Here is a 13,401-nt window from a genome sequence, read left to right as displayed (position 1 = left end):
TGAGCTGGAGGCAGATGCTTGACTACTGACCCACCCAATTGCCCTCCTCCCCCACTTCTTGACCTCATCCCTTCCACTCCTGTTTCCCAGCTCCAACCATGACACCTTGCTATTCCCCCACACACCAGCTCAGTTCAGTCCAGCCCCTGGGGTCTTTCTTTGCATTATTTCCCCTTCCCTGGCGATTCTTCCTTTTCATTCAAGTCTTAATTCAAAGGTAATCTTTCCAGAGAGGCTTTCCTTTAACCTCCTAGGTTTACACCTCCACCCCCTACCAATTGTCCTGATGTCTGCAAATGACTCTAAAATCCATAAAAACCAAGATGGGTTGATGGATGGGGATGTGATAAAGCAAGCACAATAAAATGTTGATGATAGAATCTAGGTGGTGGGTATATGGGTGTTCACTGTGTAAAATTATTTCAACTTCGCTGCATGTTTGAAATTTTTCATAACACATGCCGGGCCGAGGACTCTTCTAGAGACTAGAGGCAACGAAAAGCATCCCCCCCCCCATTTTTATCACATCATCTCATCTTATTTCCTATATTGCACTTATCATGCTTATTAATAATCTTGTCTCTTGGGCAGCCCAGGTGGCTCAGCGGTTTAGTGCCACCTTCAGCCCAGGGTGTGATCCTAGAGACCTGGGATCGAGTCCCATGTTGAGTTCCCTGCATGGAGCCTGCTTCTCCCTCTGCCTGTGTCTCTGCCTGTCTCTCATGAATAAATAATCTTTTAAAAAATAATAATCTTGTCTCTTTATTGTTTGTTTATTGCTTATTCTCTGGTCACTGACATATAAGCCTCCTGAGGGGAGTGGCATGGGCACCAATTTTCTCCAGTGTCCAGAACGGCCAATAGCACCCAGTACGGGCTCAGTAAACACGTGTTCTTGAATGGCTTTCAGAAGAGGGCCTGAGAGCTAGGCCTCCTCCAGACTCACTGCAGAAGCCACACAGAAGTGACACAGAAGCCTGGGGTCACTAGAAGGGAAGGGGGAAACCCCCCAGCAGTTGGAGAATGCCCCCTATGGCCAGGAAATGTGAGTTGGCCTGGAAAAAGGGCAACAGGTGGAAGTTTTCTAAGGTCTTAATTCCCGCCGCAGGCTTACTAATAGAGAGCAGCAAGCATTCTCACACTTCCACAATTAGGCCCCGCCCCAAGCCTAGGCACCACACCCACACCCACACCCCCGCCCCCGTCTCCAAGGCTCTGTCCAAAGCCAGAACCCCAGCCCTTTCTGACCTCAGGATGCCCCTCAGGCCTGGTTCCTACTCCCTTCGCCCCAGCACTTCTCCCTGTACCTTAAACTCCACCCCGAAAGCATCTAGCCTTCCGTCTAGGCACTGGCCCCTCTTGCCTAGTTTAGATCCTCCTTTCTCAGTTCCGCCCTAAATCCCGATTCTTCCTCTCCAAAGCCCTACTTTCCTTGAAGGTTAGCAGAGAGAAGCGCCCCAGGGAAAGCCTAGAGCCTGGATTCAAAAATTAGGCTGGATCTGTCGAAGCCGAGGTGAAGAAGGTTGGTGCAAAGAGAGGAGGTGGTCCCTAGTTTGCTCGGGGCCCCTTGGAGGAGGGGCCCCAAACCTGGAGCCACGCCCCCACTGGGCCGGCTCTCCATTGGATACTGTATTCTGCTCTGGCCTCTCTGATTGGTCCCTCCGCAATCCCTCTAGCCAAACCTACTCTGCATTGGGCAGTCCCGAGAGCCCCCCTCGCTGATTGGTCCTTGTTTTCCAAACTCCCTGCTCCTGATTGGGCGACTCCTGGTACATGCCTCTTTCTGATTGGACTGTTTGCAATCATGAGCCTGGAGGCTGACAGAATTTCAACTACGTGGGGAGGAGGAGAGGGAGAGGGGAGGAGGACGAAGGTGAGGGGATGAGTCCCCTAAATCCCCTGCCTGACAAGAGTAGCCATTACCACCAGATTAGCCTTGAGTTCAAGTCCTAACTGTGCAAACCACTAGCAGTGGGGGCTTCAGGCAACCAATGGCTTCTGTGGCTCAGTTTGCTCATCTGTAAGTTGGGGATAATGATAACGATCCTCATGGGGTAACTGTAAGGATTAGATGAGTTAACACTTGTGAAGTGCTTGTGGAAATGCCTGGCACCTAGGAAGCCCTCAATCACAGAGTTAACTATTAGTATTAATCTGATCATGTAAGTGCATGACCTTGGACAAGTCCTTTGGCGTCTCTGCGCTCTGCAGGCCGGCGGTTGCTTGACCTCTTAATTGAACGCCCCTCTTATCCCCAGCCTCCCTCTTCTTCCACCCCTCGCTATCAGAGACTGAGGCTGTGATCAGAGGGAGGAGTAGAGATGTGCCTGGCAGAGATGAGGTGGGGAGGGCACCAGGACGGGTGTCAGAGAGGAGCTCAAATCCGGCGCCCCACAAATACCGGAGTGGGGGGGCTTGTGTGTGCGCGATTTCTCTCTGCAAAGGGCTTATCCTGGCATGGGGCAAGGGGGCAAAGGATGGGTAGAGTGGATGGTTTGTTCTGGCCAGGAAAGCTGGGGAGGGGTTGGAGCTGGGCTCGTGGACCCTCCCCTCAGGAATGACAGGGCTGGGGGAGGGGCAGCCCAGGCCCAAGGTCATTGTGTCATTGTTACTATGGCAACGAACACCTCTCAACAGGGAACCTGAAAAGGGGTGGAGGGGGGAGCTCCCAGGTCCTTGGATCTGGGGACCGAGAGAGGAACAGAGACCGGGAGGAGAAGCTCAGAGAAAGAGTGATTTATCTCTGTGAAGACCTGCCCATCTCAGAATTCTGTCTGGTACACTGTGAGTGCTCAATAAATGTCCCTCAGACACAAGATAGAGAACCTGAGAGAGTCAAAAGCCCAGAGATGCCAGAAGAAAGAAGAATCTCTGGGGTGGGGCGGGCAGGGTGTCCCTTTCCTGCCCTTCAACCTCATTCCCCTCAGGGGTCCACTGAGAGCCCAGGATCCTCTCACCTTCCCCAGCCTTGGGCCCTCAGTCCTCCCTAACCACACAAACCACCCACCCCAGCAACTCCCTTATGCAATTATGTTTGATCCTTCAAATTCTTCCTACCTGGGGGCTCACTGAGAACAGTTTTCAGCGCCAGCTAACACCTGCTAGTTCCTAGAGCTGGGGTGGGGAGTGGGGAGGAGGGGAAACAGGTGCTCTATCTCCTTCACTCTCAGGAACCCAGGTGTCTTTATTCCCCTCGGAGTGGCCTCCTCCGGAGCTCAATATTCCCCAATTCCTCCAGGAAACCCAGCCCCCTCCCCCACCTCCCACCAACTCCTCCCCAGGAAACCCTACAGGCCCCTCGCCTTCTTTCCGAGAAACAGGTATCCCCCTCCCTTTCCTCCTGGGACTCAGCGGGCATCCATTTGGTCTGCCTGCCCTCTGCTGGCCGAAGGCCGGTACTGCAGGGACTGCCGGCTAGCGCTCACAACTAGATACAGAACCAGAGCTGAGAGTGTTCCTGCATTTTAATTTCCTTAGGGTCTCAGAGTTCCAGTTCTTGGGGTCCCAGTCCCCAGTTTCTTCAGGGACATCAGGAATTCCGTTCCCCAGCCCAGAGGTCAACGAAAGAAGGACAACTTCTCTTGGAGCCAGGCCTCGGTGAGGTCTTCTGTGGTGCGGATTTCAAACACCTGGGCAAGGAGAGGCCTCTGCATTAAGACCCACTCAGGAACTGAAGGAGTGAGCTCTAGCTCCCTCCTCCCCTCAGAACGGGTGCCCAGACCCTCAGCCCATCCTCCTTCAGACCCACAAGCCCAGACTTTCCCCCTCCTCGTCCCTAGCACTGGGGAGCCTCAGCCCCAGGCCCAGACCTTTGTGAGCTCTGCAGTCTGCACCAGTCTATTCTTACTCCCTGCATACATCATCTGCTGTTCAGGCTTGCAACCTGTGTGGAGAAGAGAAAAGAGCATAATTGGGGGACCCTGGTTATCACTAAGGCCCTAGTAATGTCATGCAGGCCTTTAAGTTTTCCGAGGGTCCTGGGAGTTGTTCTAAGGTGTTCTCTTGAAGCTATACCCAGATTCTGGGGGCTTTGTTTGGGGGGCTTGTTATTCTGAGGGTCCCTGGAGATGGCTGAGAGGCCACACAGGAGTTAGATTCTAAGTAAAAGGGAGGGGTTAACTTGCTTATACACCTTGGGACTAAGGAGGACCTGTGGGCTCTTAAGAAATCTGAACCCCTGCCTCCACCCCACTACCCTCCCAGCACTCACACCACACACACACACACACCATGTGCCATACACTCACACAGTCACCAGTCACACACACCTGCACCCACGTATACGTTCTCACACACCCCACGCACAGACTCTCAGACTCTCTTGTGGGGACAGGTAGAGAGCTGTGCCTCACCCACAGGACTGGAGAAGATAAAGCATAGAGGGTAGGACACTCGGCCATCCTCGTGCACATACTTGTAGCTGTAAACCACGAACCTGCACCAGTGAAAGGGAATTCAAATTCAGTACTTTTGCCTGGAGCCCGAGGCCCAATACCCATTACCTGAGTTCACAATCTTGAAAGCTTGCCTGAGTCTAAGAAGCTAAGGTTAACAAATGAAACCCAGGATACTGGCCTCAAAATGATGAAAAATAATAATCACAGGTGCCTGTTTGATTCATAATAACCCTCTGACATAAGTGCCCTTATTATCCCCATACTACAGATGGGAAAACAGAGGCCCAGAGTCACTTAGCCAAGGTTCTGTGGATAGAGGGAAGATTTTAGCCCAGGGAATTCAGTGCCAGACTGTAGGGGCTCAAGCACCATGCTGTAATGTCCAGAGCTCTAGACCTCTGGCCTGAGACCAGAGCTGGCTCCACAATTTGCCAAGCCCAGTGCAAAATGAAAACGTGGGGCCTTGTGTTCAAAAGGCAAGAGAAGAGCTGTTCCCTTTCCTCTGCAGTCTCCAGACTGGTCGTGGTCTTACTAAATTTGCTACTTGTCCTTCTAAAGGAGGGACCACGTGGGAGCTGAAGGAGGCTCCAAGTCCCCAGCACAGGCTCCACTATCCCATCAGACTTGACACAAAACACAAATTCAAAGATTAAACTATTTTAAGGGGGATCCCTGGGTGGCTCAGCGGTTTGGCACCTGCCTTTGGCCCAGGGCGCGATCCTGGAGTCCTGGGATCAAGTCCCACGTCAGGCTTCCAGCATGGAGCCTGCTTCTCCCTCCTCCTTTGTCTCTGCCTTTCTCTCTCTCTATGTCTATCATAAATAAATAAATAAATCTTTAAAAAAACTATTTTAAAAAAATCCAGATGGCAGGCAGCTGCAGAGCAGTAAGCCCTGTGTTCGAGACTCCCTTCTGTGTACGGGGCCCAGTGTGACCACACTTGTCAGACAGCTGGGGAGCTGATCCCAGCTGAGATCTAGAGCCTGAGAGTGAGGGTCAAAATCCTGGGGAGCCCAAAATTCACCCCAGTGACGATGAAAAATCTACACAGACTAGATTTCATAGGCGTGTCAAAGAGCACCTCCTACAGAAAGCACCAGACTTAGGTGGCTTCACACAGAATTCTCCCCAATCGTTAAAGGTCAAGTGACTCCTCTGCTACCCAGAGTATTCTCAAGCATTGAAATGAGGAAAATTTCATTTTTTGTTTAATGAAGTAAGTGCAATCATGAGACCAAAACCCAACACAGTTTGTACAAAAAAAAAAAAAAAAAAGAGCAAGGTCTAATATCATATGTGACTATCAGTGTAAAATTCTGCAATAAAGGGACGCCTGGGTGGCTCAGTGTTGAGCGTCTGCCTTTGGCTCAGATTGTGATCCCGGAGTCCTGGGATCGAGTCCCATATCAGGCTCCCTATAGGGAGGCAGAGGGAGGCAGAAGGAGACATAGGCTTCTCCCTCTGCCCATGTCTCTGTCTCTGTGTCTCTCATGAATAAATAAATAAAATGTAAAAAAAAAAAATTCTGCAATATTAGTATACAAACAAAAAGTCCTAGGGTGTGAATTCATGGCCTCAATCCCAGATCAGAGCCTGTTATTAAGGCTGGAATCTGAAGGGTCCCTCAGTCTGTTCCTTCGTCACCACCCCCTCTCCCAGGCCTGACCCTCCCCCTTCCTTCCCCCAGGGTACCTGGGCTGTCTCTCTGGCAACTCTGTTTTTAGTTCCTCTGGAGAAATGTTCTGGGGGGGGGGGGGGGGGAGAAAAAGAAAAGACTCATTAAGTCAGCACAAACCAGTGCCGAGGCACTGGTTCAAGAAACACCCATAGATCAACTCATTGACTTCTCCCACAATTCTGTGAGGTAGCTTCTATTCTTATCCCCCCCCTTTACAGGTGAGCAAACCGAGGCCCAGACTTGTTAAGATGCTTGGCCAAGGTGGCAGATAGTGAGCAGTACGATCCAGATTTGAATCTGGATTCAAATCATAACCATTTTGCTGCACTGCCTTTTGGAGGACCTGAGAGAGCCCAGCTCCTAGCCAATCCCCCTTGCCTGTCAAACATCCCCAGCCTCAGCCTCCATGGGCCACCCCCACCCCCACCTCAATCCTTACAACATTATAAAGTAACTTATTATCCCCGTGGGACTGATAAAGACATCAAGGTGAGAAAAGGTGAGGTCTACCCTTTTAGGAAGGATTCCTGCTAGGCTTTTGACTTATCAGGAAACTTTCATTTTGGTGCCAATAAAATACCGTCGTTGTCATCACTGTCATCATTTCATCAAGCATATTCTAGGTGCCAGGCCCTCTTCTAAACCCATTACAAGAATTAAAGCACTGAATCCATAGTCAACCCAAAGGGTTCCAGTACCCTCGTTTCAAAGATGAGGAAACAGAGACCCATGCAGATGGTGTCTCTTGCCTAGAGTCACAGCTGAGCTGGGATCTGCCCTCCAGGCCTTTCTGGCCCCCAATGCCAGGCTCCTGGCATCTTCCAGCCCTCTGGTTCTCCCAGGCCCACCCTGCACTTCTTGGAGGTCCTGTCCATCCCAGACCCTCACCTGAAATTCTTCCTCGAGCACCACCATCTGCCGGTCTTTATCCACCTTCACTGGAAACAGATGGCACATAGGGGTTAGACGCCCCTCCCATCCACTGGTGACACTAGCCCAGACTTCCTTGTCCCCACCCTCTCTACCATCCTTCCAGGGGAGGAGATGACACTCACTTATTATGGCCGCATTGTCCGTCTCTTTTCTGAAGCGAAATTTTCTCAGCTTTTCCTTTAGCTCTGGGTCCACCTCGCACACCACCAGGGAATCGGACTGCCAGAGAAGCCCAGGAAGAGCTGAGCTGGCCTGCTCTTGGCCCCCGCCCCTTCCCCAAACCTCAGTTTCTCCATCTACTACTAACGAGGTGGGCCCTGACAGCTCATGGGACACCTCTGGGGACATTAGGCGGCACCTTTCCTTGGGGCAGTTGCCGCCCCTTACCAGCGCACACGCCCCAGTTGGGGCTGCCCAGTAGAGACTGGGTTCCAGCCCTCTAGGCAGGTGCCCTTGGGAAGCACTCAAGGAGACCCTGGGGATTTGCTTGCTCTGGCGCTAAACCCGGAACCAGCATCTCTCTTCCCCCAGCCAGCCCTTTGCCGCAGTTGGGGTCACCCTCCCAGCCCCTGACCATCCCACAGCCTGACCTTCACCCCTGCACTCTCTCAGACCCAGGCCCAGCCCCGCCCCAGCCCCCAGCCCTTCCCATACAACCCCTGGCCCCCTGACCATGACTTTTCAGTCCACAGGCCTCTTCTTTTTCAGTTCCGCTGTCTTCTAGAGGTGGGGACCAGGGCTTCAGGGGGCGGGGTGTGGGGCAGGGGAAAGGTTTCATCCAACACCACATCCTGTTTATGCCCATTCTGGGACAACTGTCTCAGAGGGCTCCTCCCCTTCCTTCCTTCCCCTCATCTGCCAGGACCTCCCAGCTTTGCAATCACTCAGACCGGGGTTCGAATGCCGCCTTGCTGTGTGACCCCAGCTAAGTAACCTCACCCCTCTGATTCAAGATCCTTGTGAGGATTAAAGAGCTTCACACACCTCCTAGCATGGTGGACATGCTCAATACATAGTAGGTAACAATGAGCTCTTTAGCTCCTCCCCTCCTCCAGGAAGCTTTCCTGGATTGTCCCCCTCTGGAATATTTTAATTCCAGAGTAGAAAAGGGGAGCTTAGGGATGTTTGGTAGGCAAACTGCCACCTGGATTCCACAGTGCCCAGGTAATGGTGACTGATTCAACCCCAGGGGCCTAGTAATGGGCTCTACAATGATGGTGTCCAATTCTGTCAGACCAGTACCCTCTTTTTTATTAAGTGCATTTGTGTTGCTCCCTTTCCAATCATGAAATGAAATTCCTAGATAACGTAACCTTATTAGACACATATTCCACCCCCCGCCCAAATCAACACAACATCCTGTCATATAAAGGACAAATAAAAGGGAAGTCATTTACGGGAAGACTCCATGAACTTCAGTGAGAAAATATAAGCCAACAAAAGAGACTCTTCACAGGGCCCAGCCCCATAATGGGTGGCCCACTGTGCTGGCTCCGCGGGTGGCAGTGATCAAGACTTCCTGAACCCCCTCCCTGGGCACCGTCCCACCCCGTCCCACCTACTGATGGGCGTCACTGGAGCTATTCTCCCTCTCCCTGCATCATCAGTGTTCCCATCCCTACTAGGTCTTTCCTCTCAGCCCGCACGCGGGGGTGTCTTCCTTCTTAAAAACTAAGAACTCTGTCCAGCACTGCCCATTCATTTCCTTCCCTTTTCAGCAAAACTTCTCGAAAGAATGGTCTACACTTGCTGCCTCCAAGGTCTCCTCCTGATTTCCTCTTCAGCTCTCTCCCAGCAGATTGTCACTCCTGTTCCCATCCCGACATACCCTTGCCGGGGCCACCGATGACCTCTCTGGTGTTGGACCTAAGGGTCAATTCTCAGTCTTCATCAGCCGTGCCCTGTCAGCTGTGTGTGACACCGCCCAACACTCTCTGGGCCCTGAAGAAATACTTTCTTCACTTGGTTTTCAGGACAACACCGTGACCTGGTTTTCCTCCGAATGTTCTAGCCGTTCCTTTTTGGCCTCTCTTGCTGATTCTTCCTTTTTACGGTGGGGTGTCCCAGGGTTCAGTCCTTAGTCTCCTTCTCTTTTTCACCTACCACCCTCTCCTCCTGATCTCATCCAGTTTCTTGGCTTCCAAAGGGGATATCCTAATTCTTTTTCCAGCCTGGCCCTCTTCCCAAACTCTGGACCCCTATATCCAGCTGCCAACCTGACATCTCCACCTGGATGTCTATCATCCTTAACCTATCTCATTCCTCTCCTCGTACATCAGAATTTGTCAGTTCAGAACTTGGAAATGTAACCAGAACCTGCCCACTCCCCCCCCTCCATGGCCCATAGCCTGGTTCTATCCACCTTCATCTCCCCTGAACTCTCCCAGCAACCTCCTCACTGTCCCCCTGCTCCCCATCCCACACTCTGTTCTTCGTAAGACTGCCAGAGGAAGACAATACACTTCTTCTCTCAAAACCCTCCTAAGCCTTCCAGGTACGTTATTTGGGTAAAAGCTAGAGTCCTTACAGTGGCCATTATCTGCCAACACCCATCCTCCATTTCCACTTGGACCTTGTCTTCTACTGCCCTCTTCTTTGCCCACTCCTTCCCAGCCATGTTATCCTCTTTGTGGTTCTGTGAATAATCCTCCCCCTGGCCCTTTGCACTTGCTGGTCCCTCTTTCTGGAACCCTCTTTCCCTATGGTTTACCCCTTCATTTCTTCAGATTTCTGCTCAAATCTCACCTGACCCAAGATGCCTTTCCTCACCTAAAATAGTGCTGACCCCATCACTCCACCCTCTCAGCTTGCTTTATTTATCCCCATAGTACTTATCACCAAGTCACATCGTATTTTTTTTTTTTAATTTATTGTGTCCCCTCAACCAGAATGTAAGCTTCAGGTATGAATGTAAGCTTTGTTCCGTTATCGAATTTCTAGAATCTTGAATGGCACCCGACATGTATCGGGTACTTGAGTATCCTTGAGTGAATAAACGAACCAGGATCTCTCGAGCACAACTACTCTGCATGCTGTGAAAGCTTTTGCTTAGATGTTGGGGCTAGTGGATGGGGTTTGTGATATCGCCCACCCTGGCTTGAAGTGCATCTTCCTGACTGGCTGCCCCTTCTCAATCTTGGAGAGACTGTCGATTCCTTTGCTCATATTTTAGAGGTCCCCCTTTCTTAGGATTCTGTTGAGTCCTCATCTCCATTCATCCTTCATGTCTTCCTTACGTTAGCTCACTAACACCCACAGCTCCAATTACCATCTTTGATGATCCTCAAATCTTGGTTTCCAGCTCCAATCTCTCTCTTAAACCCCAGACCCAGCACTGCGCAGCCTCCTGGCCCCCGCTGCTGGGTGGCCCACATGGGGACCTAGCGTCTTCCAAACAAACCTGCTTCTCCTCTGGGTCTCCTCTTCAGGGAGGCACCCCCAAACCCCAGTCAGGGGCCTTGTCTAGGATTTCACCCTCTCTGCCCGCTCTGCAGCCAGCCAGTCCCAGGGCAGGTTCACTCGGCCTCCTGGGAGTCCCTCTTGTCCTCCCTCCTCCCTGTCCCACAGTCCCACCCAGGTGCAAAAGCCTCTGTCCCACCCCAACTGCCTTCCCGAACTGAAGGCCCCCAGTTTTACTCCCTCCAATCTCTGCTCCATAGGAAAGCCAGAGCCATCTTTCCAAATCCCCAACTCACCATGACTCTCCCTGGCTTGAAGCCCCTCCCTGGCTCCCTAGTGTCCTCAAGACAAGCCCAAACTCCCTCAAGTGGCCAAACATCTGGCCACAGCTCATCTCCCACCACTCCTGGCCTGGGACTCTACACTCCGTCTACCCCGATCGCATTTTCTTTGAGTTCCTCTAACAGGTCATGTCTCTGTCACCTTCTGCGTGAGGGCCCCCGCTCCGCTTAGTCACCAGATCCAGGGTAGTTTGTGGCATGAACAGACTACAATAGTCAAAGCAACAACTCCCATTTGTGGACGGCCTCCATTGCGCCAAGCGCTTTCTAGGCATCGTCTCAGTCCCATTCCACTTGAGAGACGAAGCAACAGGCTCAGGGAGGGCTGCGGTGGTAAAGCTGAGACTCCAGAAGCCTGCGTGCCAACCCCTCGCCTGGCCACCGGGCCGGCGGGGCCCAGGCCTTAGGCGGGGCGTTCAGGAGGGGCGGGGAGGCCGGCCTTGAACACCAGATTCAGGAATTGTGACCTAGCTCACGGCCGCTGGGGTAGACGCGCCCGAGACTGCCCCCTGCGGGCCGGGAGGACCAATCCCCGGCTCCGCCGCGCCCGTTGCCCATGGCAACGCCGCGCGCGCGCCCCGCCCCCTCCCCGCCCGCCGGCCCCGAGGCTCCGGCGGGGCCGACTGCCTGTCAGCCCCGCGGCCAACCAATCCTACCGCGCAGGGGGCGGGCCTCTTGGGCCTCGCTCAACCCTCCGCGCTCCCCTCTCCGCCTGGACCCCGCCTTTCTCCGCGCACACCTCCCGCCCTTCGGGCTGCCCTCGCCGCCCGTTGGCGGGCGCGCCGTTCGTCACCGCGGCGTGAGCTAATGCCGGCGCGCGGCGGCCCCGGCGGGGAGGGGCCAGGGGCGGTGACGCACGGCGCGGTGACGCAGCGCGACGGCGGCGGCGGCGGCGGCGGCGGCGGCGGCGGTGGTCGGTGCGGGAGGAGGGAGGGGAGCTCGCGGGCCGGAGAGGGGGCGACGGCGGCGGCGGGGGCCTGAGGAGGCCCGAGCGGCGGCGGCGGCGGCGGCGGAGGCCGAGGCGGTGAGTCGCGGGCAGGGCCGGGCGGCGGCGGCGGGGCGGCGGCGGGTCGGGGCGCGCGGGGCTCACCTCAGGGCGCCCCAGGCCGCGCGGGCGGCCCCGCCCCCTCAGGGACCCCGAGCCGCGGGTCGCGGCGAGCGCGGGCCTTGGGGGTCCCGGCCCTCAGGAGAATCCCCCACCCCCGACCCCCGAGTCGCCCGCCCAGGCCGCCTGGGAACCTTCCCTCCGAAACCCTCACACCCTGGGGACCGTGAGGGGCCGGACCGGGGGACCTTCCCTGTGACCCCTCCTTCCCCCGCGCAGCTCTGCCTCAGACATCTCCCTGGAGGGCGTTCCCGCAGCCCCCCAAAACCCGCCCTAGAGCCCCCTGAAAACCCCCACCCCTCCTGCGGTCCGAAATCTTTCCGAGAGACCCCCCCCCTTGCGTTCCCACAATCTTGTCCAGACGCCGGCTTAGGTCTCTGGAAATCTTCCTCAGAGAACCCCTCCTCTGGCCCCAGATCCCCCATCCTCCTCCTCCGTCCAGAAATATTCCCCGGAGGCCACTCCTCATCTATTCCAACAATGTGTGTCATATCTCCTCCCGGAGCTTCCCTCATAAGCCCTAAAAATCTCCTGCAGTCTCCCTGAGATCCCCTCCAGACCCTGCACATTCCAGAAATCTCCCCCAGAGATCTATTTCGCATATCCCCACAATCTTTCCGCGTCTTCTTTCTCATAGGTCCCAAGAATTTTCCCTCCCACCCACCTCTATACCAGAAATCGCCTGGGAGATCCACTCATGGCCCCCAAATCCTTGAGCCCCCTCCCCACCACCATGTCCTTTGGAATATCCCTGGTATGCCCAGAAAGTCTTCCTCAGAGACTCTCTGAAATGTCCTCACATCTCCAAAATTCACCTAGAGGACCCCCGCTCCCAACGCACGAGCCATCTCTGCACACACTCCCCCTTCACAGAGTCATTCCTTAGGAACCTTCTACAGATCCTTCTCAAAGACTTCAGGTTCCCCAAGTCTCACCAGCCTGAAATGCCCTAGAGATCACCCTCACCCCAAAAATCTTCCCCAACACCACCTTCACTTATCCCAAATATCCAAAGATTCGTTGGAAGTCTCTGGAGAACTCTTATCCAATATACCGAAAGCCTTTTCCACAACCCGTGTTATATATCTCAATTCTTTCCTAGTAACCTACACATGTTCCACGGATTCTTTCAGGATTCCAAAAAGGCCCCCTGTAGTTTCTGATATTTTCCAGAATCCTCTTTAGATACCTTTGAAAATCCCCCTTTCTAGACTGACTTTTAGTTGAAGTTTCGAAATACCTTAAACCTTAAGATCCTCTTCATGACCTCTGTGAGATGCAGTTTTTCCAAAGAGCTCCTCACATCTTCTCAGAGACCTCAGCAACCCCTCAAGCCCTCCTGGGATAAGCCCTTGAAATCTCAGAGACCCATCCAACACCCCCCAGAACCCACTGATCGTTGCTCGGAGACCTCCTGCCTTCCTAAGACACTTGTACAAGAAATTTCTGTACTCTTCCTCACAGGTTCCCTCAAGTCCTCTAGAACCCCCTGCTCATACAGTCTTTCCTCACAATAACTGAGTTCCGGCTATTAAAAAGTCCCAGAAT

At 53.7% G+C, this 13,401-nt stretch overlaps 1 protein-coding gene across 9 annotated transcripts; it reads right to left on the bottom strand.

Moving 5' to 3' along the window:
- Positions 1–3,446: 3,446 nt before the first annotated feature.
- Positions 3,447–13,335, bottom strand: GMFG (glia maturation factor gamma). 9 transcript variants are annotated; one of them, XM_077852325.1, is made up of 7 exons: positions 13,094–13,334; positions 7,131–7,227; positions 6,964–7,013; positions 6,090–6,139; positions 4,353–4,435; positions 3,810–3,883; positions 3,447–3,629 (listed from the first exon to the last, which is right to left on the bottom strand). In XM_077852325.1, exons 1-7 carry the CDS (start codon positions 13,115–13,117, stop codon positions 3,558–3,560), a joined length of 450 nt encoding a protein of 149 aa, XP_077708451.1. In that variant the 5' UTR covers positions 13,118–13,334; the 3' UTR covers positions 3,447–3,557. The 9 variants fall into 9 exon arrangements, with proteins under 9 accessions (XP_077708451.1, XP_077708480.1, XP_077708472.1 ...); XM_077852354.1 differs by lacking the exon at positions 13,094–13,334 and adding an exon at positions 10,891–11,033; XM_077852346.1 differs by lacking the exon at positions 13,094–13,334 and adding an exon at positions 10,704–10,726.
- Between the last annotated feature and the right edge of the window lie 66 nt (positions 13,336–13,401).

This window comes from Canis aureus, chromosome 1, assembly GCF_053574225.1.
Source record: "Canis aureus isolate CA01 chromosome 1, VMU_Caureus_v.1.0, whole genome shotgun sequence".
NCBI classification, from domain to species: domain Eukaryota; kingdom Metazoa; phylum Chordata; class Mammalia; order Carnivora; family Canidae; genus Canis; species Canis aureus.
Note: the sequence above shows the minus strand (reverse complement) of the source record. Positions and strands in the feature narration are given on the sequence as shown.